The 26929-nt window shown below is 46.2% G+C and overlaps 2 protein-coding genes across 6 annotated transcripts in view; both read right to left on the bottom strand.

The window, feature by feature from the left end:
- VAMP7 (vesicle associated membrane protein 7) overlaps positions 1–26929 on the bottom strand; it is a 49920-nt gene that overhangs the window by 7628 nt on the left and 15363 nt on the right. For 4 of the 5 annotated variants that reach the window (XM_084640261.1, XM_084640260.1, XM_084640264.1 and 1 more), the window contains 3 exons: positions 14428–14586; positions 10634–10691; positions 9674–9811 (listed from right to left, as the gene is read on the bottom strand). In XM_084640261.1, the coding sequence (XP_084496387.1) occupies positions 9674–9811; positions 10634–10691; positions 14428–14573 (342 nt within the window). In that variant the 5' untranslated portion in view covers positions 14574–14586. The remainder of the gene's footprint in view (positions 1–9673; positions 9812–10633; positions 10692–14427; positions 14587–26929) is intronic. The other variant, XM_084640263.1, reaches the window with a different exon arrangement.
- Positions 22538–25498, bottom strand: LOC311525863 (uncharacterized protein). The gene is made up of 2 exons (XM_084638264.1): positions 23968–25498; positions 22538–23131 (listed from the first exon to the last, which is right to left on the bottom strand). Exons 1-2 carry the CDS (start codon positions 24437–24439, stop codon positions 22917–22919), a joined length of 687 nt encoding a protein of 228 aa, XP_084494390.1. The 5' UTR covers positions 24440–25498; the 3' UTR covers positions 22538–22916.

Raw genomic sequence — 26929 nt, forward strand, 5'->3', positions numbered from 1 at the left:
CTCCCCAATTAAGGCACATCACACTTTGGAGTCCATAGCCCCTGGCACACATGCAGCCTCCCCCGACAGAGGGAGTTTTTCTGTTACCGTAGGAACACTACCTTCCTAAAGGACCTTAGGTCCACAGAAGCCCTCTTCAACACAGCTACTGATATAGAGAGGTTAGGTCACCAAAGCTATATCAGCCAGGAGCATGGTTTCTTCACAGCCCTGACCAACGTAGCTATACCAATACAACTTTTATGTTTAGACCAAGCCACAAGTTACACAAACTTCCCTCTGGGGTAAAAGCAGGAGCCTCCCCCGTCTACTTCCAATAATTGGATGGGTGGGACTTCTCTTAGTGGGATTTAGCCTGGTCTCTCAGAAATTTGCTGTCCCTGCTGTGAATTGCTGGTCATTACCCAATGGCACTTACACATCATCTTGTAAAACCAGACAGCAAGCCTAGCCCCATATTGCAAGTGAACCAAGGCTGTATTTTTAAGGATGGTCCACAAAGTTAATTAAAATAAGGAAGTGTTGGGGGGTGGAGGGGGATGGCACGGCACGGGAGAAGAGAAAAACCCCCATATGTCCCAGATTTGTCTGCAAACAGAAGGGAAAAAATAAAGGCAAACCCAGATGAAGCATCAGTGAGCACAGAGATCTAGCATGCCTAATAGCAGATATGTTCTGGAGTCTCTGCCATTTATTAGTTTAGATACAAGCACACTCCTGAAGGCAGCAGAGATCTTAGGGCTAGGAGGCTGTTCTGAGGGCCAAAACAGTGTAAGGCATTGCTTCCTTATTGTAGTTCACAAGAGACTTTTACTCATCAGAATTGGACAGATCTCAATCTCCATCACTTCTGACACATGAAGAAGCAAAGCTTCGTAGCACTAGTCACATACATGTAAGTTTTAATAATCTATTTTATTATGCATGGGTTACCTGGTCTTTCTGGGAAACACACTGGAGTTCTTATGCACCATTTCTCTCATGTGCACAACAATGAATACAATCACAGCAGAGACTGCAACATGGCACTGATGATTAAACACCCTCAGAGTTACTATTTGGCCAATCTGGTAAGTACCACACCTTAAGGATATGTAATGGGGTGTTACGATAACAACCAATTCCTTTAACAAACTTTGCAACATGAGCCACTGGCACTCTCTATAGTTAAGGTTAAAAAAGCAAGGTTCCCTTTTCACACACACTTCACTTGTGAGATTTTGGCTGAAGTTTTCCATTTTCAAAGTTATCTTTGAAAATGAGAGAGCTGGGAAAGTTTGAACAATGTTCCTTCATTTACAGGAGTGAAAATACGTGCCTAAACACTTAGAAATTCTAATCACTATTTCAATAGGGCTTTTACTGAAAAAGTGAGACTACTTGGTTTGAAAAGCTTTTGATTTATACCCATTGAAAACGGTATCCCAAAACATATACAGTAGAAAACTATCCTAAGAGTTTAGGACCACACTGAACATGAGAATGGAAGATGAATTACATATATGTGTACCATGAATTATGTACAGACTTTAAAGGAATGGACAAGGTCTGCAACCCAGTAACTCCTCTCCCTACCTGGGATTTATCCCTCTGAGGTTGCTATAAGGCACTTATGCTTTTATTTTCTACATTTATTAGAGAAGCCCTTATTTCTTTTAAAAAGGAAAATAATCTGGAGCTATTTAAGTTAAGTGCCAATGTGGACACAAGAACAAGTGGCGATAAACTGGCCATCAACAAGTTTAGGCTAGAAATTAAGAGAAGGTTTCTAACCATCAGAGGAGTAAAGTTCTGGAACAGCCTCCCAAGGGGAGCAGTGGGAGCAAAAAACCTAACTGGCTTCAAGACTGAACTTGGTAAATTTATGGAGGGGAATGGTATGATGAAATTGCTTACAATGGCGTGTGGCCCATCAGCCACTGCTTGTAGTAAAAATCCTCAACTGCTGGAGACACTAGATGGGGAGGACTCTGAGTTACTGTAGAGAATTCTTTCCCAGTTATCTGCCTGGCAGGTCCTGCCCAAATGCTGAGGGTCTAATGGATCACCATATTTGGGGTCAGGAAAGAATTTTCCCCTGGGTCAGATTGGCAGAGATCCTGAGGGTTTTCACCTTCCTCTACAGCCTGGGGCAAGGGTCACTTGCAGGTTTAAACTAGTGTAAATGGTGAATTCTCTGTAACTTGGAAGTCTTCAAACCTCGATTTGAGGATGTCAGTAACTCAGCCAGAGATTCTGGGTCTATTTCAGGAGTGGGTGAGGTTCTGTGGCCTGCAACATGCAGGAGGTCAGACTAGATAATCACCATGATTCCTTCTGACCTTCAAGTCTATAATATTTAAGGTTTCACTTTTTGGTGACAACTGTGCAAGAGTCAAGATAACAACAGCATTTCTGTTTTCTGGTTAACTGTGTAGTCTTTGGGACCAAAAAATTAGTTAGGCTACAGCTCATAGGAACAATATAGTACCCGATATGATGGAGCAGGAATTTTTCTTAATATTTTGGACAACTATTGTGTGTGTCTCAGTTTCCCCTGCATGTTGCATGGTTAACTAGGTGGGGGGGATCCAGGTATGACTGATGTCTGGCTGTCTGCGTCCTGGCCCCAAGCCATGAAGAGTCTCAGAAGACAACTACCCAGACACTGTGTATGAAGCAACTAACAACCATGGATGACCCACCCCTGAAAGCCAGCCAGGTTTGACCAGCTGGAGAACAAAGGGCTAGGAAGAGGGCCAGGTGACAGTGTTTGCCTGGGAACAAGGACAAAGGAGGGGTCAGGTTAAGTGTGGGTTGCAGGAAGCAGGAGAAGCTTCTGGACTAGATTAAGAAGGGATCAGAGAGCAGCTCTGGGCTCTGAACTGACCCAGATGGACCAGGCTGTAACGTTCTGTTCTCTGTGATAACAAAGGACTTTCTACACTGTGTTCCAGACACCTAATAAACTCTTCTGCTTTTACAGCGCTGGCTGAGAGTTACTCCAGGAAACTGTGGGTGCAAGTCTCTGGTGTGTAAATCTCCCTGCGGGGTCCAATCCACATGGACCCGCTGCAGGAAGCTCATGGCATGGAACAGGTGCTGAATGCTCCAGGGTTCAGTCCCAGGAGGTGGTGAAGCCAAGGGGCTTACCCCAGTGAGAGTGTGACCCTAAGGGGGCTGATGCACTAAAGGGGTCCGCCCAGGGACTGTTCCAGAGCTGTACGAGAGTTGGATCAGTGACACCCTATTGCCATCTCAGTTATTTTGCACTTCCCCACTGATTTTAGCCATGCAGCTTTAGCTATACGCATCCAGCAACTCTCAGACCCTGAGAAATGTGTCTAAGTCAGGTCTCTAATCTCACTTCTCCTTGGAACTGCATTTGCATTTCAGGCTGCAGCAGCCACATTTCATACTTTTGCCCATCTGCTTCCCAGTACAGCTGTGATTAGAGGACTCACCTCTGAATGAAGTGGAGTCATTGCATCCATTTTTTTTGCCTCAGACTCACCATGTGTCACCCTAAAACCACCCTGGTCACTACACGTGCAGTGACCTAAGCAGCCTTGCTCTGTAGCCTCTGCTGCCAGACCACATCATCACATCCCTTGGATGTGTTACCAGAGCATGTCAGGGTAGATATGAGCTAGCACACCCCAACTCCCAGCTGTTTTCCTCCAATCAGACAGAATGGCATTTAGAGTCCTTAATACTCCCGACTATCGACCAGCTCAGGTTAGGGTCCTTCCCCCATCCCATCCATTGTGTGTCAGCTGTGAACAGTTACCCTAAATAGCCAGAACAGCATTTACTTCAGAAACACGGCAAGAAGTTTATATGGTTTGAAGGGGCCTTCATAAACACACATGCAGACCAGAACTCTCTTTCAGGCAGCCAGCAGAAGGCACCCCCTAGACACTGTCCAAGGTTGCAAAATTAAGAGGTCCCTTGCCAGGCAGATGGGACAGAGCAGGAAAAGCAATGGCCTTGGGAACAAGTGCAACTCTCAGGCTTAAGGCAATGGCAACAGAAGCAACAGTGAGGACAGCGATGACGGACGTGCCACTCACCCCCGCTAGCCAGCAATTCTCTGAAGAGGATTATAACCAGTTATTCCCAGGGCATAGCACCCACTAGTGCTTGTTTCAGTAAGCCAGGCGTGGGTAATTTACTCCCTACTGTGTCAGCTCAGAGCACGCTGGATTGCACTGGGAAAGCCAACTGCACCAAGGCACTTGCTCTGCCAGTGCTTTCTGTCTGAACTGGATTAATTTCTGACATGGATGGCACAGATGATTAACTTTGCTCACAGCGAGTACAGTACCAGTGGTGGGACGAGTGCCTTTGCACCACTGGTATCGGTAGTTGTGATAAATAAAGTGGGGGGGGACGTACGGACGGGACGGACACCCAGCCAGCCAGTTAGCTGTAAAATCCCTCTTGGTAGCTGTTCTTTACTTGCTTTACCTGTAAAGGGTTAAAAAGTCCCCCAGATAAGGGGAAAAAAAAGTGGGCACCTGACCAAAATAGCCAATGGGAAGGCTAAAACTTTTTAAAATGGGGGAAAGAAACTATCCCTTTGTGTCTGTTGTTCTCTGGGAGGCAGGGACAGAGCAGTAATACTGTGTAAGGTTTGAACCAGGTATGAAAAAGTATCTTCTATACCTAGAAGAAATAACTTGGATAGGGAATGTTTAGACAGACGCTATCAGGTTTATTTCTTATTTTGGCTTGTGGATCTCCTTTGTGCTAACCCTGATGCTTTTGTTTGCTTGTAACCTTTAAGCTGAACCCCCAGGAAAGCTAGTTTGAGTATTTAATTTTTGGAATTGCTCTTTTTAAAATCTAGCAAAAGCCTAAGTTCCAGTTGTATTTTTTCCCTTTTTGTTTTTAACAAAATTTACCTTTTTTAAGAACAGGATTGGATTTTTGGTATCCTAAGAGGTTTGTGCATGTTGTTTGATTAGCCGGTAGCACAACTAATTTCCTTTGTTTTCTTTCTCAGCTCTTCCCTGGGGCGGGGGTGAGTGGTGGGGGGGGGATGGGAAGGGTTTGAGGGTACCCCCCGGGGAGGAATTCCCAAGTGTTCCTTCCTCGGTCCAAGGGGTTTTTTTTGCATTTGGGTGGTGGCAGAGTTTAGCGAGCCAAGGTCAGAGAAAAGCTGTAATCGTGGGAGTTTAATACAAGTCTGGAGTGGCAAGTATTAATTTTTAAAATCCTTGCAGGCCCCCCACCTTCTGCACTCAAAGTGCCAGAGTGGGGATTCCGCCTTGACATGGTGACAGAGCAGTGGGATCATTTTGAACCAGAAGCACAGACCTCAGGATTTTAAAAGGACGCATTTTTCCTTTTGGCTGCTTGAAAGACAGGGAGTTGTTTTTTTCTCTCTTTCTTTTCTTTGCTGCCCGCGTGGAAACAGGCAAGCCAAAGGATTAGCCTGCAAAGCCAGGTAGTCCAACAAGCAGTTTATTAGTTTTTTCTTTTCTTGCTTTGTGGCAACGAAATAGCTAGGCTAGCATAGGGCAGCCTGTGCATGAGGTTGCGGTCAGGCACCAAAACTCTGGAGAAACCAGTCTTCCCAAAGCGGCACGCCACGGAGAAGACAGACCCAGATCAAGCCCAGACATCCAGCTCCATGACAGAAATGCAGGGTAAGGATGGGGGACCAGGAACTTCCCAGGAGGGAAGGTTCAGCCCTCCCCAACCCGAGATCCAGGTGCCAGGATGGAGGGATGCCTTTAACCCAGGCTGAGTTCTAACTGAGGCAGAAAGGAATTTCTTCCTAGAGATGAAGCGCTTGGAAACAGAGGACAAGCGCTTGGAGGTGGAAAGCGGAGGAGAGGAGAAGCGCTTGGAGGCGGAAATGGAGCTGAGCCTTATTTTTTTTCATTTTTAGAATCCTTGCAGGCCCCTGCCTTCTGCACTTGAAGTGCCAGAGAGGAGATTTAGCCTTGACAGTAGTGTATGATGTGCTACAGGCAACTTTCATCCTATAGACTAGAGCCAGAAGAGCAGCAATTCCTAGCATTGTGCTTGTGCGTCATACCAGCACAGACTCAGCTGAATCGTATTGCCTACTGAACTGCTGTTCACAGTCCCTCACCCCCCCAGTTTACTCCAGAGACTCTAAGCCAGGGATCTCAAACTTGCAGCCTGTGGGCCATCTGCGGCCCGTGAACCTCCCTCCCCAATGTGGCCTGCGGGCTCCAGCAGTTTTGGGGCCGGGTCTCTCCCTTGGCCCCACCTGCCGCCCCTGGGCGCTCCCCCCCAGATGATTTAAAATGGTCCGGGGCCCTGGCAGCACAGCCGAGCAGCGTCTGCCTGCTCGCTCCACATGTCTGCCAGCCCCTCCCTGTGGCCCCAGGGCGGGGCTGTGCCTCACCTCCGCGCGCTGCCCCCGTCCCAAGTGCCCCTGCGGCCGATGGGAAACTGCAGGGGCGGTGCCTGGGGGCAGCAGCGTGTGGAGGCCCCCCCGGCCTGCCTTCCCTTGGAGCCCCAGGTAAGCGACCCCCCGACTCCCTCCCAGAGCCTGCACCCCACCCCCTTCCCACACCCCCCCCCCACACTCCCTCCCAGAGCCTGCAACCCCACCCCCTTCTCCTGCACCCCCACCCTCTGCCCCAGCCCAGAGCCTGCACCCAGCACCCAAACTCCAGCCCAGAGCCAGCACCCCAAACCCCTTCCCCCACCCAAACTCCCTCCCAGAGCCTTAGGCAGGTGGGGGCGGAGTTTTGGGGGGCGGGTTCTGGGCGGATTGAGTGACATTATTGGCCTGCTGGGAGGATCTGAGGATTGGCACTGGCCCTAAGGTAAATTGAGTTTGAGACCCCGCTCTAAGCCAAATACTAAGTAGACCCAACCCTCCTTAGGGAGTAAGGCTGGATGTAAAGGAAATCAGAAACATCACTGGCTTATTAGCTACTCACAGCTACTGTAAGATCCCTCAATGTACGCAGCACCCTACATATCGTTATGGGCCAAGCAGCACAGGGAGGTGCATCCCAGTTATTGTCATACCTTCCTCATTCCCACTACAAGTGTGTTTTTGCCTGTGATGGGAAGAACGAAGTATGTGATCAGCCTACACTTGCAGCTTTAGGCCCTAGAAATGGCATTTACTGCAAAATAAAGTTTTGAGCAGACATTTAGATAAATGGGGTGAGCAGTCAGCATTTGTATTTTTAAAATATCCTACGCTCACTGCACTTCCCAATTTAGACCCCTTTAGGGAGTCTCGGCACAAATGGTTCCATAGGATTGAAACAGAAAGTTCTCTGCTATGTGCCAGTAAACGTGAGCGCCAGCTGTGGTGTTCTCTACGTTCCTCCATCCACCAACTGCAACGCTTACTGATCACACGCATTCATGTGACAGGTCCAGAGGAAGCAGCTCCTGTTCCAAAGCCCACCCCCTATCAGTAACAGATTGAATGATTTTTGGAGAAATCCTGTCTGTTGGCCCTCAACCAAACAGTCTGAAGCCAGCCACTGTGCAAGTTTCCACCACAGACTCCACTCTCCCCCCCACATCACCCTTTGCTATTCAGTCTTCACTCTCTCTGCATCACATTGCCAATGCATGTTAACTCTCCCCCAGAGCTCTCTGTTCTAGTCCTTGAGCCCTGCCCTTCTGTACCCGCCCTCACTACACACTCTTATGCCAATGCACAAGCATCACAGGGGAGGGAATTCTATAGGCAGCCATAATACAAAGTGTGCAGATCTGCAAGAGTCTACACGCACACCTGTACAAGTTGTTTTTGCCTTTCTTTTAATAAAAAATGATCTTCAAGATCTCAGACAAATGTGCAGCTGAGCTCCAGAGGACGTCTCCCCTCATTTGGGCAGCTTTTGCAGAGTCTCCACTCAACACCGCAGCTCTCAATGGGGACAGCTATACCTCCCTAATGAGGATCACTAAAGCACTGCTCCTTCACCAGCCTGTAGCTTTGCTGGAGAAGATATAGCAGAGTAACATTCTGTTTCTTCTGCCCCTTTCCATTGCCAGTGCAGAGAGTAATGAGACACTGAGCCATGGAGGATAACCACCTTGCCAGTCCTGTTTGTTTTGCAGTATGCAGGATTAGGAGTTGCTCTTTTTTCAAGCCACCTACTCTTTTGGGGGTCCAACAGGGCAGACCAAAACTTGATCTAAACCTCTCCTTTACATTTCAAGAGGCTTAGGACACAACATCCTGAGCATCTTAGCACCGACAAGTCCAGGTGCATTTCACCAGCACCATTTCTATTGTATCAGTGTTCTAGCTGTACAGGTCTTGCAGGCTGCTTTCAACCACTTCCTACATCTACTTTGGCTTGCTACTAATTTCCAAAAGCTTACAAGTGAAGTTCTACCCAGAGATTCTCAGGTTTATCTTCCCTGTTACTTCAGTACCCTTGTAGATGGCTTGAAATCTATGGGTGAAGAACACAAGTACTAAGTATTACAGGAGGCAGAGGGACATGGAAAAATAAAAATTGAGGTGAAAGCTAAGATTACATAGCTAAGATTACAGAGTTTATGTCCCAGCTCTGACTTTGTACAGTCTTGGGCAAGTCACTTCTCTTGTGTGCCTCAATCCTCAGCTGGGAAATGGGAACAGCAACTGCAAGGTTAATCGCAAAGTTTGTTATCAGGGCCCTGTGTACACTGCAGCAAGCTAGACTTAAATTCTCTGGTGCTATAGTGTGGCAAACTGACTGGAAATTCTGTAACAGCTTCATTTAATTATACAGGTGGATTTTATTGAATTCAGTAGGAAAGTGAATACTACAAGCAATACTATAACCCCATGATATTCTATATTTCCTTTTGTGCTACTCTACATTTCCAGTATGCTAATTATCTGCATAATCAACATCATTATGAAGGAATCTGGGTGAGAGAGGCAGGGTGAAAGCTTTCCATGCTCAGGAGGCAGTTTAGGATCGTTGGATAAGCATATTAGCAGAATTTTATTGTGGATCACTTGAGCAGAAACAGAGCGTTGCTATTAAGCTGTCATTAGGAGTCAAAATTTAACTGAAATGAATGGGGGCAGTTAATCGCTCAAAGTTATTGTTTCCATGTTACTTGAGACTACGGGCAGTCTCTTTATATTCAGTTCATATTTTTAACATCCCCTTGAAAGATTTTCAATATGGAAGTTGAGACTGGAGCAAGATCTGTGACAAAGGGTGGATTCTAAAAGAAATTCTCCAGTCTCAGAACAGCAGACTACATCAGGCTGTGCTTATGACTGTCAAGTGCTTAGATGTGCCCAGCTCTAGAAAGGCTACATACTCCTGAGGTGTCAAAATACAAACTAGTCCTGCTGAAGAGAAGCGTATCAATGTTCAGGTAGGAGGAGTTCCCAACACAGCTCTGCACAAACTATTACAAAGTATGCATGCATTTTTCTCTCCAAACACCACTTTCCTCCCTACTTAGGGGAACTCTTTCCAAGGATGGGAGTGGAGTCTGACTAGGGACTTGGAAGATTGTCTGTATGAAATTTTAGTTTGCACTGACTTTGCTAGTGCTTTTAACGTAGCCTGTTGTAAAAATAAGCAAATATCTAAATGAGTTGATTACATGGAAGATCTCTGCATACCCCTGGTTGAAAACCACTGATTTAAAGCCAACAACAAGAGTGTTTACAAGGGAGAGACGAGACTGGTTAGACAGCCCCTTCTGACTATATGTATCTTACCAGCTGTGCAGCCAAGATACTGGAGAATTCGCTGTTCATGGCATATGGAAGTGCTGTCTGTGCTCTTGAACCATACGTAGTCTGAAATCTCTTTTTGATTTCATTCAGGAAACTGAAGGCTCTGGAACGTTCAAAGTTCTAAAAGTAAAAAAAAAAAAAAAATATTCACAGCAGGCAGAAAACTGCAAGTCACCCAACACTGTTCTAGTTAGGGAACTGTGGGATAGGTCGCCTACAGAAAAACTTAAGATATGTAACCATTTAGAGACCCTCCAACTTTTATCAAACATGAACAACCACGCTGCGCATAACCCTGCAAAAGCCTTGCTACCTCTTCCTCTTAATCTCTTTGTTAAGGGCAGTCACTTTAATATCAGTCTGTTTCTTGCTGGATACCCACTGGAATCAGGCATACAAAGCTCAAAAGCAAGCCTGTGCTTCATTTACTTTTTAAGGGGAAACAAAGACAACAGACTTCACAGCCTCCATTTGTACCTTCTTCCACAGTTGAGGGTAAAGCTTAAGTGTACTGTACTAATGACTAAGGATGCCTTAGAGATGACTGCAGAGCGAAAGTCACCTGATCCTTGTAGGTTTATTGTACTGGTCCTGCTGAGAAAGCTGGGTGAATCTTACCAACCTTCCCCCTCCCCTCCCCCACAGGTTTTCACTTGCAAGTAGAAAGCAGCAGGGGAAGTTGGTGTGGTGGGAAGGAGACACTGTCACCCCCCATACATACACCAGCTGGATATTGAGGTAGACTGAACTCAAATATTTGAACTTTGACTTTAAATAGAGGGGCCCATGTTCTGAGTTACACCAGTGTAAATATGCAGGAATGCCACTAAAGAAAACAGCCCCATGGATTTGTGCCCATTATTGATTTTCATGGATAAGCACAGAGAAAAAAAGCTATCATTTGCAGGCTGTATGCATAGTAGCGTTATCCAAAATACTTACATCATCTGTGATACATAGGTATATAATCCGGTCTTGGCAGATATAATGAAATAGATAACTGCAAAAAGGGGGAAAAAAAACAAGACTCCATGAACTGCTGTAGAAGACCCCAATGTCTGATGTGTTCGAACAGCTATCTGCCAGACACACTCAAATTAAGGAGTGGAGCAACTTGCAGCCACCCTACAGAAAAGAAACAGGTCCCAGCATGCAATGCTCCATCTTGATCACAGCATGTTTCTTCTGGGATCTTTGTATTGTAACCTGCATAGAACTAAAGATAACAGCTGTGGGCAGTGGTACATGTTGGTATCCCAGTGGCTATATGTGGCTCACAGCCCACATTTGGGCACCCCTGGATTAATAGCCAACTGGGGCAATGCCTAACTGCAGATGTATTAAAGTTATGCACTGTACTGATCATTTAACATACCAAGGTAAAACCATCAAGGGACTTCCACAGATTGTGTATTCAATCTTATCAGCCAAAGTATAAAGCAAACAATCATGCCTACCAAAGTAAGACAACATAAATTCCTTGAAAAAGTATAGCTAGTGTGTCCACACAGTCATTTGCTTAATGAAGCAATGAAATTTCCATCGTAAACTCTTCTGGCCCAGGTCTCAAGTTGCAGTGTGGGAGGTCTAGGTTGGCTATTAGGAAAAACTATTTCACTAGGAGAGTGGTGAAGTACAGGAATTGGGTTACCTAGGGAGGTGGTGGAATCTCCATCCTTAGAGGCTTTTAAGGCCCAGCTTGACAAAGCCCTGGCTGGGATGATTTAGTTGGGGTTGGTCCTGCTTTCAGCAGGGGGTTGGACTAGATGAGGTCTCTTCCAACCCTAATCTTCCATGATTCTCTAGCACAAGGAGGCAAGTTCATGATTCAGCTCTCTGGGTGCTACCACGACAGAAGTTGTATCAATAACCCAGTTAATGTTTTTACTAAACCAATTTCAAATGCACATGATCCACAGGCCTCCATCAGCTGCTTACACAAACAGCTCTATGGTGATTGGCATCCTCTGACTGCTACGCTGCATTTAACTAACTGTGGAACTCCTTGGAAATAGCGAGCAGCCACATTGCTCTAAGACTTGCATTCATTCTTAATTTTTTGATTTGCACCTAGACTGACACACTTAAGCAAGCCTGATGTTCTGCATTATTAAACACCTACAATGAGTACAACAGCAGTGTACTTCCCAGGTTTTAGAAAGGCATCTTAGTAATACTTTTGAATTATTATACAGCCTCTTTCATCTAAGGATCTAAAAAACAATTGACAAGCCTTTAATTAAGTCTCACAACATTCCTGAGAGATGCAGTCTACCTAGTACAATTTGTCCAGTTCTGCCTCACCTGTGTGTTTGCGTGCACGCGCATACACACACACTCTGATAGATCCCCATTAGGAGTTCTGGACATGGTTAAGATTTTTCCTGGTGAGATTGTGAGCCCCTAAAAGCCCAACCCTATTCCCAAAACGGGAATAAACCCCATCCCTTCTATGTCAGAAGCCTCCTTCATGGCAGCAGCAGAGACTGGATAGCATCGGGAAGTCCAGGTGCTAAACAGCATTTGGTAGGGACCCCTGAAACCACAGTGTGTTTGCTTCAGGAGTGGGGTGCAGCAAGATCAGGCATTCACTCCTAAAGTTCTGCATTAATGGGGGCACACCAGGCTTCAGCTATTTTCTCTGAGTTTGTTTTTGGTTTAGAAACAGAAACTCCAGACATTCAGGCACAGGGGAAGAGCATTCCCAGGTCTCCCTGTCTGTGGGGGCGAGGACGCTGGGCAGAAACACCCCAAAGATTCTACAGCCAGTGGAAAGTAACTACCTAAGGTCTGAATGCTAAGCCCTCTCCTCAGGCCACCTCAGCTGCCCTGCTCAGGTGACCTCAAGTACCACAGCTGGACAGAACTGAACTGCATCTTCCCAGCCCCAAGCCATGATCTTTGCTCTGTCCCAGGGGAGGGAAGGAATTGCCTGCTCCCAAGTAGGGGAGCAGGGCTGTTTGGAGGATTTTGAACACAAGTAAGAAGACGTCACACCTTCCAAACACCCTTCAAAAGGAGGTGTATGGAATTAGAGCCAATCTGCCCATTTCCTTCTCCCGTGGAAGGACAGCAGGACAGAGGAGTGCCAATCTAGGGGTGGTTCTCCCCATTTTGTTATGGGCATACAAACACTGCAGAGTTAGATTGCTAGGACGGAACCCCTGTGATTCTGGCTGGGGAGGCGGTTTCATACTGAATGCAGAGTGTGGCTAGTCACAGTGCTGCCCAATAGCTCCAAGCCCGCACTGTGCATTATCCTACTGCAGTAGTTTAGAAAGTTTGGGAAATGCAGTTCACCCCATTCAAGCAAAGTGTTTAATAAAGCAATAATCCTCCCTTGCCCCAGTTATAGGCACCAACCCCCCAGCTGATATCTTCAGTCACTTCCAAGATTAGCTCCCTCAAGGCCTGGGGTATATACACTCCTGCTGCATGTCATATGTAACCCATAGCACACTTGGGAAGCAGACATGTCTGCTAGTAATCATTATGCCTTATCTGAGCTCCCTGAGCAGTTGAGACAGACTGTCAAGCCAAGATCCTCTCTATCAGGAATTAGCCCAATTAGCATGCATCAAATATACTAATGGAGGCACAGCTAGCCAACTGCCCAGCTTGGTTTTAAGTAGAAACTAAGGATTGGAGTAAGGAATGTGAGCGGTCCTCAAGATTAAGATTTAGTATTTTTGTAAAAATTGAAAACTGCCAAGCAGATACTAGGCCAACTCAGTGGGACACATCCCTAAAATACAACACTTTGCAGTGCTCCCAGTCAAAGTCCTCCCCAGTTAGAGCTATAATTTGTGGGATTCCTACAAATTTTGTTGGACAGCCTGTGTGTAACAATGGAGCAGGCAGGTCCAGCCAGTTGTTACCTGAAAGCACACTTGGAATCCTAAAGTGCACCAAGGATAACAAGTTTTGGACCCATGGCCTTTGACAGTATGAGGGAAAGTCTGGGTTACTCTAGATTAGAGATCTAGATTTGAGATGCAATTGAAATGAAACACCCTGAACTTTGGGAAACCATCCACCTGACCTTTGCCATTGCGGTTCATCCATAGTTCTGTGCCTGGCAGTTTGGGTCATGCACTGTTGTAAAGTCAGCATACTTTAGGAAAGGTTAAATAAATCTATAGTAAAGCCTTATGCCACACAGATTTCTCTCTCCATGGCCCAAAGCCAAAATTGCACATAATCAGTCACACCCTTCTGGCCTCCCCCATTGCTGATGACTATTTCTGTGAATATCCAAGGAATCTCAGACTCCTAGTACAAAGATCCTCCTAGCGATACCAGAGGATAATACCAACTCCACTAGTGTCTTAGAGGGATCAGTCTCCAAGAACTGCCTGAGGAATGAGATATCTTAAATGTATTGGTAGCCGAGAAGTGTCAGCAATCAGTGCAGCAAACCTGGTGCCCTTACACTCTGCATAACTGCAAGTACAGCCCAGGGCATCCCATGTTCAGCACCATTTCAGAAAGTGTGGTTAGATCAATTACTCATCTTTCAATCTTGACATGTGATGTCTTAATCCAACTATTTCTCAGAGCTTCACAGGGCATTCAAGACCTGAATTTTTAACATAAGAAACAAGGTGGGTGGGAGCAATGCCCTTCTCAGGTCTCAATACCTCACTAAGTAGCAATGGCCCAAACTCAGTTTCTCCCCACAGGAGGTCCCTTCTCTCCCCCTTCTCCACAACCCCAGAAAACAAAGCATTACTCACTTTCCATGTGAGTAGGTGAGTTTGTTGTTCTCTGATGGTATCCTTGCCAGGATCTGCTCCGTCACCTCCAGGAAATTTCCTCCACACCAGGCATGTTTGGCAAGGATGGTCGTGCCTCTGGCAACAACAGCAAACAGGATGGCCATTGCTTCACACTAGCTAGAGACACAATACACACAGGATGAGGGGACTCATAACACGTCCTCTATGGATCCCTCTCAGCAGAGCACAGTAATTCCATTTTAACAGCTCCTCTCAATTTTTGGCATAGAGGGCAGGGAAGGAGTAAGACTGTTCAATATTTCTACCGGATGCCACTACCTGCAGCCCATCTTTCTTCCTCTTCCCCAGGCACCACTCAATAAGATAGGTAGAAGTATGCTGACCTCTCTACAAGATTCCAGTTTGATACAGGTCATGCATCATGGGACTACATGCAGTTAATTTGTTGCAAAGGAGTTTGCTTCTAGGTAACTAAGTTTTCAATTCTCACAGGAGAGTCACAATTTCACATTTCCCAAGTTAGAATTGCACACGACTTGCTACATACAATGGAAAGACCATCTCAGACTAAGCTTTTTGGGGCAAAGGCTAGCCCCCTGTCTCATAACAGACAAGGGGAGCACAACATTAGCAGCAAGACTATGATTATTGTACCAGTAGTGGTCACAATGCACCAACACCCGTTCTAATGCATGCACACAAATCTCTGTGGGTTAGCTGGTTGTTTTAAAGAGGTTTCCTGATTTTAGTAAATTATGGATTCAAAGTACAGGAGAGACACCAGCAGCTTACAGTTCTGGAACTGCCATATACATTTCCCCAGTAGCATCCCTTGGTCTGGCAGTTAATGAAGTACATATGCTTTAGTCAAACCAAATATCAACATGCATGGACTCCCACAACAAAACACTCACAGCATGCCATTCTGCATCTTTTAAAATTAGATTGAATGTTCCTCAGACTGCATCCCTTGGTGGGAAGATAACCACGTATCCTCACATCCTATGAATATATCAAATTCAGCCTGCGGCAGGGTTTAAGCATTCAAGCAACTGGGGCTATGCTCAGTCTATCAAGACAGTAGAGAAGTACTTGTTAGCTGCTGAGACAGCAGACTGTGTTAATCAGTGGAATATCAGCACTTTAGTCTGCAGTCAGAGACCCAATATTTAAAAGGTGGAACCCCATGTTAGGGTGCAGCAGTGACATCTGCTCAGGTGGTTTCTCTGACCAGCCAATTCCAGTACATCCATAAGCCTCTTTTCTGCTTAGAGCAGATGTAAAGGGAACGCCTCCTGACCCTGCAAGGGAGCCTACTATTTTTCATTTTCCACCTGGAGAGTTCCAATGTCATCCATCTTGTACTCAGCCACTGAAACAAATCCTGTGTGCATCACCATGGATTTGAACTTGGGAAGCACGGGTGGCAGAGCCAGAGGACTGTGTGCGAAAGTGACCGGGATGACTGGAAGGTCAGCGTTGAGAATGCCAAGGGATCAAATCCCTGTTCAGACTGGAAGCAGGATTGTGCTAGTTTCCCTGGCACTTTCCTTTCAGTGGGGATGAGGTGTTTTATTCTAGGCCTTAAACTGTAAAAGGCCAAGAAAAGGCACCAAATTACAGCACTTTCAGCGCTAGCCTCCTTGCCCATAAACCTAGCATCTATCATTTCAGTGGATTGTTGTGATAACTGGGCCTACAAATTGACCCTAATTGTGAGTTCCACTGTAAAAAGTGATTCAATGTTCATAAAATATCACACCACCACCAAATGATGGGAAAAGGTTCAAAAGAGACAAAGACTGAATTAATCCAAACAAAGAGGCCTACAGATACAATTCCAGAACTGTGTTAAAATCATGCCTGGTATACAAGAACAGTGAGACCACAACTGGTGTGTCAGAAGTTAGACCTAACTGCTAAACAAAATAATGACGGGATGGGTATTCTACCCATTGCTCTCTTTTGGGGTCCTTAAAAGAAAAGTTTCAGAGTAGCAGCCATGTTAGTCTGTATTCGCAAAAAAAAAAAAAAAAAAAAAAAAAAAAGAGTACTTGTGGCACCTTAGAGACAAGCAAATTTATTTGAGCATAAGCTTTCGTGAGCTACAGCTCACTTCATCGGATGCATTCAGTGGAAAATACCAGTTGGAGAACACTTCAATCTCTCTGGTCTGTAATCGAGTGGAAAAAAAAAAAAAGCTCACGAAAGCTTATGCTCAAATAAATTTGTTAGTCTCTAAGGTGCCACAAGTACTCCTTTTCTTAAAAGGAAAGACTTTTTTTGGGAAAAAAGGAGGAGGATACCGCAACTCTGGCTGACTGAAAAAAGGGGAATGAGCTTCACCATGTTGGCTGCTGCCCCCATTGTCTCTTGGACCCCCAGATCATCTTCATCCTAACCTGAGAGATGTCCTGACAGAGGACTCCGATGACATCAGTACCTCCACCTCTACCAGCTGCAGCTAAACCCAACTACCACCTGGGATGCGAGTCAGTGCAGTGGCTGAATGGTTAAGTTACTCAACTACAACCCCAAAAGTTGTGCTTTTGAGTCTCACTTGATCTCACACTGAAAGGCCATCTCCAGTTCACACAGTGGCCAAATGATCCAGCGGCTTACGGCAGCCAAGGCAGTTGGATGTGCTGCTGGCCACATTACTCCCTTGGGTACCACTGGCTATGAAACTGACATGTCTTAATCACATAAGCCCCATGAGCCATTGGCTTGGGGAAACTTTAACTTGGGATGTAAGACTGTCACTTGCTGCATGCTCGTTCCCCTCCCCCCCCCATTTTCTTCCCCTCTTTATTTCTTCTCTTTTTCCTTCTGCCTAATTAGAGTCTGGCTTGGCTAGCCACGACTGTATATTTTGCAAGCCTGTGACCAGAGGGGCAGCTAAATGCAATGATCTAAACAGCCTGATGCTAATACAAGTTTGCCAGGTCTTGAGGTGGCTGATCAGACCATGTGCTGTGCCTGGGTTTTTCAGCAGTGAGCGTCAACACCAGAGACAGCAGCTGCGTTTTCTATCTTTACTGTTCTTTTCTCTTCCGTCCTGTCTCTCATTTTGTCATTTAGGAAACTAGATCGGACTTTAACAACAACACTTCCTCCATCTCAGCTAACTTCTTCTCTTTTCCCTAGAAAGTACTGTTATCTTGGATGCCATCTGAAAGAGGGTCAAATAAGGTTTCTTTTCCTTTCTGAAGACTCTCTAGAGCTCAAGGGAAAGGCAACAAGGGTTACTGTTAAAATGAAAACCTTATTTAATACTTTACATACATTTCAAATGCTTTAACTGCCCCCCCCACCTTTAATAAAAGATTAAAAGAATGTTTCATGGTGTGTTTGCCATGGTACAGAGCAGGCTGAGGTCACTGGATACCAAGCCTTGTTTAAACTGTTTAATGTTGGACAATTTCAGGGTCATGTTAACACCTTTAACTCTTTAGGCCCACATATTCCATCTCAGTTAATACAACAGGACTCCATCTACAGCACGAAAATAAGCCATTCCTGACAATAGCGGTAGGTACCAGATTCCCAACAGAAGCATTGAAAACTGCTGGTTTCGTCCCTTCTGCATTATGTACACTGTTACAAGAAACAAGCATTGAATTTGAAACTTGGTACCAACTGTTGTTTACAGCAACAGACCACTTCCCTAGCACAGGGGTAGGCAACCTGTGGCACGCGTGCCAAAGGAGGCACGCGAGCTGATTTTCAGTGGCACTCACACTGCACGGGTCCTGGCCACTGGTCCGGGGGGCTCTGCATTTAAATTTAATTTTAAATGAAGCTTCCTAAACATTTTAAAAACCTTATTTACTTTACAAACAACAATAGTTTACTTATATATTAAAGACTTATAGAAAGAGATCTTCTAAAAACATTAAAATGTATTACTGGCACGAAAAACCTTAAATTAGAGTGAATAAATGAAGCCTTGGCACACCACTTCTGAAAGCTTGCTGACCCTTGCCCTAGCATATACAGAGCTACTGAGACTTGAAATGACTCCATGCAATCAAGGATCACATCAGTATCCATCATAGGTGGCAGCATGGACAAAACAACCTGATACAACCTGCACTTCAGCAACATCTTTTTGGCCAGCACTTTCCCCACCAGGTGCAGAGTCATTATGCATGAAAACAGGAGAAAGGCACATACAGAGGAAGTAGCAGACACCAGACCATAAAGCAGCCTTTAACTTTTGGACCCAGAAAGCATATACTGAAAGAACTATCACCACCTTTTTATCAAGTCAAGCCCTGGTCTGCTCTAGCAATATGGGCATAAAATGACTTTTTTTTTTTTTTTTTTTTTACTTAATTCTGCACATGGGCTTATATTTGATGTTTGTGATATCCCCACTCAGGATCAAGGTTCCACTGGGTCAGCCACTGTAGAGACAGAGATATAGTTCTGTCCTGGTAATCATACTTGCTGAATCTCACTTCAGATTAGATGGTGAGTATGCCTATAGTAGGCATGTGAGAAAGCAGGAAGAAGGGCAATGATGCTAAGACCACAGTGTTACACAGGTTAGTTATTCCATAGCTTAGTGGTTTGAAATCTGAGAGAGTTGATCTCATTGTATTAAAGAGTGCTGAGTGCCATGCAAGCTTGCCAACTCATGATGGCATCACAAGAAATGTGTCATGAGGAGGGATTTGAAGAATAGGGTAGTGGATTTATCGATTAAGTCAGAAATGGCATTCCATGCCGAAAATCAGCAAAAACAGCATAGAGACATTTGTGGGAACAGACAGGTGTTCAAGCCTGCATCACTGGCAAAGCTAATGTGATAGGTACGGCACAAGAGCAGATAAGCAGGAGAGCAGAGCAATGAAAGGTTTAGAGCACTCCAGGCTGCTGAAGCAGACTTTCAGAGAAAGAGGGCAAATCAGATATGCTATTAAATGGAAGAGCTTACAAACCCGAGTCCCAGAGAAGACACCCTGAATTGATGAAATTGCAGATGCACAAGAGCTGCCCACACTCACTTTCCCTTGGCCTCTTACATGAAAACAGAGGAATAAGCAGGGCAGGGCGAAGGGCACTCCAGCATGTGTCAGCCAGTCACAGCACTATTTCCCTCCAGTGCCCTTGCGTTCACTGAATTTGCCTCTTTCACTTCCCTCTTGGTCTATGATAGGGAATCTTCAGACCCAAATTAATGGGCTTTCAGCCTCACCACCCACTAGAGGTGGAGGGCTAGTCTTACTCCTGCTGCTCCTTTGCTCTGCACTGGTTGCTCAAAGCAGAACTAATTAGGGTCTCTGAATGACTGCAACTTGATACATACGTTTACCAGCTGCACTGGTGTCCTTCTTGCTTCTTTAAGCTGTGCTGATGGGCTCCCCACTTCCCCATGCCACTTTACATTTCAAGAAGTGCTTGTATTTGCCTCAGTCACCCCCACCTGTCATTCTTACCCCTAGAGGGAACAACCTGGTTAGGATATAAATCTAGGCTTAAGCAGTAGGACTGACATCCCATTAATAAACTTTCATGAAGCCTTTTTTTGCAGCTTCCTTCTCCCTGCAACAGTACTGCACAGTCACTCACTGTTGGCTTTTCAGCACTAGCCCCGCTACCTGCATAGCATCCAGCAAGCTTCCCGCTTATCCTCACTGTGTAGCTGTTTTGTCTACTTATGTAGCTTCAAGGCCCTATCAGCTTGAGGAAGTGAGCAAGCAAGCTCTCAGGGGCTTTGAATGCTTCTCTCTCAGCATGCACCGTTCTCATCTCTGATTTGCAAGAAAAAGGCTAGCCAAAAAGGACAAAAGCTATAGTGACCTTTTTCTGTTTGCCATCATCTTTGCAGAGATATTTTCCCCAATATTATAGATAGCACATCTGTGATGGCATGTAAGACTCGATATTGTCCTTTAAAGAAATAAGACTCTTCTCTCATTACTTCACCCATCTTCTCTAACAGAACTGCAGTTTTATTAAACGTGCAGGAACACTTCAAGGACAGAACGCTTTGTTTAGTAAGGTTCCCTAAAAGCTCAAGTAGCCTTAACTCCTGTCATGATCCCTTAACAGGTTGTTGCTTTCTTCCTCTATGTCGGGCAGATAAATTGGCATCTGCAGCACAGACGTTCAAGATTCTTTTGCAGGATGAAACAAACACACACTTATGAAATGGAAGCACTTGTACAAAAAAAAATTTAAATAAATAAAAAAAACCAAACAAACATACCCACAGGGCATTTCACTTATGATCAGTGTAGGGGACTGACTAGGAGTCAGGACTCATGGTTCTGGCCATTCTATCAATTTACACCTTAACCTTTTTTCTAAGGGCATGGCTACACTTGCAGATGTAGAGCGCTTTGAATTAAACCCACCTTCGGAGAGCACAGTAGGGAAAGCGCTGCAGTCTGTCCACACTGACAGCTGCAAGCGCACTGGCGTGGCCACATTTGCGGCATTTGCAGCGGCATTGGGAGCAGTGCGTTATGGGCAGCTATCCCACAGAGCACCTCTTCCCATTCTGATGCTGTGGCTTGTGGGAAGGGGGCGGGTCCTGTCCCAATGCCCAGTGATGCATCAGTTCACATCCCAGCAATCCCTGTGCTTCCATCCACATTTGGCGCCATCTTTCAAGATTTTCTGTACTGTGTGCGCGGTCTTCCCTTTTGGTCTGCAGGAATGGGGCCCGAACTGCTGAGGAGTATGATGATGAGTCTCGCCAGCACGTCATGTTTGGCAGTCAAGTTATTCCTTATGATGCAAAATGACAATGAGGGCTCCAACGATATCGACTCGAGTAATGCACATGACATGAGTTTGCTTGTGGCATTCACGGACACGCTCACCACCGTGGAACACTGCTTTTGGGCTTGGGAAACAAGCACTGAGTGGTGGGATCACATTGTCATGCAAGTCTGGGATGACGAGCAGTGGCTGCAGAACTTTCAGATGAGAAAAGCCACTGTCATGGGACTGTGTGAGCAGCTTGCCCCCACCCTGCCGTGCAAGGACACAAGATTGAGAGCTGCCCTGACAGTGGAGAAGTGGGTGGCTATTGCAATCTGGAAGCTGGCAACTCCAGACAGCTACCGATCAGTCGCTAATGGGTTTGGAGCGGGAAAGTCAACTGTTGGAATTGTGTTGATGCAAGTTTGCAGGGCCATTAATTGAATCCTGCTCAGAAGAACCATGACTCTGGGTAACGTGCATGACATTGTGGATGGCTTTGCACAAATGGGTTTCCCTAACTGTGGAGGGCTGATAGATGGCACACACATTCCAATTCTGGCACCAGCCCACCTAGCCTCCGAGTACGTTAATCGGAAGGGGTATTTCTCTATGGTTCTCCAGGTGCTTGTGGATAACCGTGGGCATTTCATTGACATTAACGCAGGCTGGCCTGGAAAGGTGCATGACACACACATCTTTTGGAACACTGGCCTGTTCAGGAAGCTGCAACCTGGGACTTTTTTCCCCAGACCAGAAGATCACTGTAGGGGAAGTCGAAATGCCCACTGTGATCCTTGGAAACCCCACTTACCCTTTAATGCCGTGGCTCATGAAACCCTACACAGGGAGCCTTGACAGCAGCAAGGAGCAGTTCAACAAGAGGCTGAGCAGAATGACTGTGGAGTGTGCTTTTGGCCGTTTAAAGGGCCGCTGGCGCTCTCTGTATGAGAGGCTGGACCTGGCCAATGACAGCATCCCCGCGGTTATATCCGCGTGCTGTACCCTCCATAACATTTGTGAAGGGAAGGGTGAACGATTCACTCAGGCATGGAACTTGGAGGTTCAACACCTGGAGGCTGAATTTGAACAGTCAGAGAGCAGGGCTATTAGAGGGTCCCAATGTGGGTCTGCAAGGATTAGGGATGCCTTGAGGGAGCAATTTGAGGCTGAAAGCCACCAGTAATGTCTGCTGCCCTGCATAGGAGCAAAGTGCAGTGGTTCCAATGTTAGTAGGAATCTGTGTTTGCTTCACTGACTTGCAGTGCCTGTTTCTTTCCTGGGCTAAGGTATCTTTTACTTTATGCAATAATAAAGAATGTTTTCAAAGCCAAAAAATCCATTTATTGAAAAGAAACACAACTGCTTGGGAAACAAAGGGCAAGGGGGTGGGGTGGGGAATGGTACAATCACAGATTTGCGTATGTCCTTTTATCAAACTCAGCCTTCCTGTTTGGAGTGCTGTGCAAGGAGTGCTGCACTTCAGGATCGCTATACTGCATGGTGACGGGGGTTGAGTGCAGTGGGTAAGGGTCATAGTTTTCAGGGCTGGGTGGTGAAGCTACAGGCGTTGGAGGCAGCTGGTGGGGGTAAGAACCCGGATGTTGGGGAAAGTGGGTTGGAGGTGACATGGGGGCACAAGGGAAAGAGTTTTGGGACAAGGGCTGCAAGGGGGCTCAGACATGGTAGTGCTCCGCCTGCATGGCTACGAGCGCCTGGACTGAGTCCACTTGGCGCTCCATTATGCTTATCAGCCAATCCGTGCTTTGCTACCGCAGCACCATGCTTTTGTGCCAGCGCTCCTCATTCTGCTGACGGATCCTCCTTTCACTGTCCCACCACTCCTGCACTTTTTGATTTTCATTACTTGAATGCTGCATTACTTCATGCAGCATGTCTTCTTTGCTTCTATGTGGCCTCTTTCTGATTCTTTGGAGTCTTTCAGCCGGTGATAGCATGGATGGCTGAGATCTCAAGGTTGCATCTGTAAAGGAAAAATGCAACACTTAACAGAGGCAGCATTGTTCACACCAGACAGAGCAATGATTCCCCTGTACTTAAGGGCAAGCACAGTCTACACAATAGCATAATTTGCCCGTCCCAAAGCAAGAGCACATAACCCACGGGGGCCCCAAAATAGTGAGTAAGCACAGGGTCAAGCGTGACTGGGGGGAGGGATAGCTCAGTGGTTTGAGCATTGGCCTGCTTAACCCAGGGTTGTGAGTTCAATCCTTGAGGGGGCCATTTAGGGATCTGGGGCAAAAAAAATTGGGGATTGGTCCTACTTTGAGCAGGGGGTTGGACTAGATGATCTCCTGAGGTCCCTTCCAACTCTGATATTCTATGACTGATTGTTTCACGGCTGTACTGTCCTCTGGGTTTCTGTGCCTTGGGGAGAGCCAACAGCAGCAGGGGGCCTCTATACTGAACACTGTCCCCACATTTTCCACAGGAGTTCATCCTTGAAGATCTCGCTGCTGACGGTAACCTGGGAAGCAAGGGAGGGTCTTCTACTGCAATGCGGCTTCCTCCCTGGCCCATATGCAGCTTGCCTGTGTGCAGCAATGGTCCCCCCCACCCCTCACGGCACAGTGCCATGGACAAGTTAGCCTTATTGGGACAAGGACCACAGTAGCTCTCCCGAGAAACCTTCGCAAGCGCATTGCCCAAGTTCTGGATGAGACCTCTGAAGAGATCACTGAGGCCAATTACCACGATGTGAGAGAGCACATCAATGCCCTATTCTGCATCTAGGTCTAACCCTCCTAGCCCCAAGAGCCCGCACGGAATAACTTGCTTCCCAAAACAAAAGCCACTTACCGGGAACCTCCTCTGGTGTTTGTCCTTCCCCAAGCACCAGCCACTGCGACTGGTTACTTTCCTCCTGGCTTGAGAACAGCTCCTGGCTGCATGCATCTAGGGATTCCGGGGGGTCTTCCTCCACCTCAGCACCCTTGCTCCCGCTTTGCTCCTCCTGCCTTGTTGAACTGGGCTCTGAAGTGTCCATGGTGTTACTCAGAGTGGAGGTGGGGTCGCCCCCAAGTATCACATCCAGCTCTTTGTAGAAATAGCAGGTTGCAAGGGCAGCACCGGAGTGGCTGTTTGCCTCGCGGGCTTTGCGGTAGGCATTCCGCAGCTCCTTCACTTTAACCCTGCACTGCAGTGCGTACCGGTCATGGCCCCTTTCCATCATGTCCTTTGATATTTGCCCGAAGGTATCGTAATTCCTATGGCTGAGGTGCAGCTGGCACTGGACAGCTTCCTCCCCGCAACAACTGATGAGATCCAGCATACTGCTATTGCTCCATACTGGGGATCACCTGGTGCGTGGAGGCATGGTCACCTGGAAAGATTTGCTGAGAGCACTCCACGCCTGGCTGAGCAAACAGGAAGGGGATTTTCAAAATTCCCAGAGTTTAAAGGGCGGGTCTGATAGCTGAGGTCACCTGAGGGCAGGGCAGTAGAGTTCAAAGTGATGACCAGAGTGGCTAGAACAGGTATTGTGGGACACTTCTGGAGGCTGATCAGAGCGCACTAAGAGACCAGGGCATCCACACTGGTGCTTCGGCACTCCAGCGGGGGTGCACAAAACGTTATTCCATTTGCCGAGGTGGAGTACCAGGAGCGCTCTACGTGCCTTGCCAGTGTGGACGGGTAGTGAGCTAGTGCGCCCAGGGCTCCTTTAATGTGCTCTACCTCGCAAGTGTAGCCAAGCCCTTAGCCTCACTATGTTCATATCTCCCACCACCCTCCCGCATCTGTACAATGATCAGAATATCTATTTCACAGAAGAGATAGTAAGTTACACAGAGAAAGGCGTACAGGAATGCAGATCATCAGCAGCAGCAGCACTCAAATCATCATGCAGAGCAGATGGCTTAACAAGGAGTTTAAAACATATTTTCAAGGAGTCCCCATCAGCTCTTCTGCTGTTTGAGCCATATCTGATGGTAAAAACCAGAGGCGCCCTGCTTGCACTGACCTAAAAGTCACTTATGAAAGTGACTTTAGAAGCCTGACCACAACAATCTATTGCTCCTTTCTGCCAATATCTGGAAACCTACCTGCTGTAAACCAGACCTTGTTTGGCAGCGCATTAGCCCAATACAAAAGAACTACTATTAACCCTGTAGTAGGACCATTTTGTGTTTGTATTTTGTATGATTTAGAATGAAGGATAAAGAATAATGAGATAATAATGTAGCATGTATTAAATGCACTGATGTATGATTTGACCATATCCTGCCAGCCATCCTTTTTGAATAGCAGAAAGGAATGGCTTGATACACCATCGGTAGAGATGCATTAGCCAGAATTTCTTTGTGTCTGGATTTTAAGGGAGTAACAGACCTTTGAGAGTCACCATTTTGTTGTAGGTTTAGCATTCTAAAATAAGTAAAAGAATGCCATGATTGTTTTCTTCTGCACTGCAACTTGATGTTCCTGTTCAAAATGTTCTGTGTAAATTAATTGTTTTGTGTGTGAATGAGGAATCCGTGTGTTGAGATAAGTGTGAAGGCCATCGCTGAACCAGATGGTCTAGGGAGGAACTGCAGACAGATGCAAGAGCACCAGGAGGCTGCAACAAGCCCCTACTGAAATATCAGAGGAGGGCAGATTGACTTCTCGAAAGATGAGACAGGCACCTATCAATGGGGACAAGATAACTGTAATCAAAACCAGCATGGGACAACTCCCTGAGAGAGTTGATGAAAGAAAAAGATAAAAGGATGAGAAAAACATTTAAGAAAACAAGCACTTGCCAAACAATAATTGATTACAGCAGGACGGTGCAAACCTCATTGGTCCCAATGAAGGAAAATCATTATATAAACAGGGTGCCACACTATGAAACTTTGGGTTGTCATGCCAAGACTTCCCCGAAGCATCATGTCGTGACTAACAGAACCCGGCTCTTGCTACCCGTGATCAACCTCGCTGGCCACTAGATTGTTCCGGACTCTGGACTGGTAACATCGACTGGCAGGACAGAGAGAGAGAGAGAGAGAGAGATAGCGTGTGTGTGTCTGTGCTAATTGTTGTATCTTTAATTACTTGTTGTATCTTTAATAAACACAGCACATTGCCTTTTCCCCTGAAAAAGATCCCATGTGCTTCTTATAAGCATAACAATCCCCTTCCTCCAAAAGTCTCAGAGAAATCAAGGTCCACAAACTTGCCCGTTTGCAAGGGAGTGCATCATTGTAGTCTGGTCAGACAGAAGTGCCCTTATGTGTCTTGAGACAGACCTTTCTGGAAGAGAAGTTGCCTTGACCTCTTCCTAATCAGATTTCAAACTGGGCAAGTTAGTTTGCTTGCTCAGTTTAAATCTTTTCTCATCCAGAATTATAGAGAAGTTCTGCAGTCACACCTGACATGACATTGACAGTTACATGACATTGCACCTTTGCAGAACACCAGAGCAGGGAAGGAGATCCACACCAGAAGAGGCAAACAGACTCCACAATCAAGATGACTGTGTGGAGTCTGCTTGTTGCCTCTGGTCTGGGAAAGCATGAGTCCATGGATCTTCAGAGCACATTGCTAGAGAATCATAGAATCATAGAATATCAGGGTTGGAAGGGACCCCAGAAGGTCATCTAGTCCAAACCCCTGCTCAAAGCAGGACCAATTCCCAGTTAAATCATCCCAGGCAGGGCTTTGTCAAGCCTGACCTTAAAAACCTCTAAGGAAGGAGATTCTACCACCTCCCTAGGTAACGCATTCCAGTGTTTCACCACCCTCTTAGTGAAAAAGTTTTTTCTAATATCCAATCTAAACC

This window comes from Lepidochelys olivacea (assembly GCF_965140295.1).
Source record: "Lepidochelys olivacea isolate rLepOli2 genome assembly, chromosome: 9".
NCBI lineage: Eukaryota > Metazoa > Chordata > Testudines > Cheloniidae > Lepidochelys > Lepidochelys olivacea.

Bases quoted from the DNA above. Each gene is read 5' to 3' on its own strand.
- LOC311525863 (XM_084638264.1), bottom strand. From the start codon at position 24,439: ATGCTGGATCTCATCAGTTGTTGCGGGGAGGAAGCTGTCCAGTGCCAG. The intron at 23,132-23,967 runs GTAAGTGGCTTT...TTTCCTTTACAG, and splicing joins AACACCAGAGGAGGTTCCCG to ATGCAACCTTGAGATCTCAG.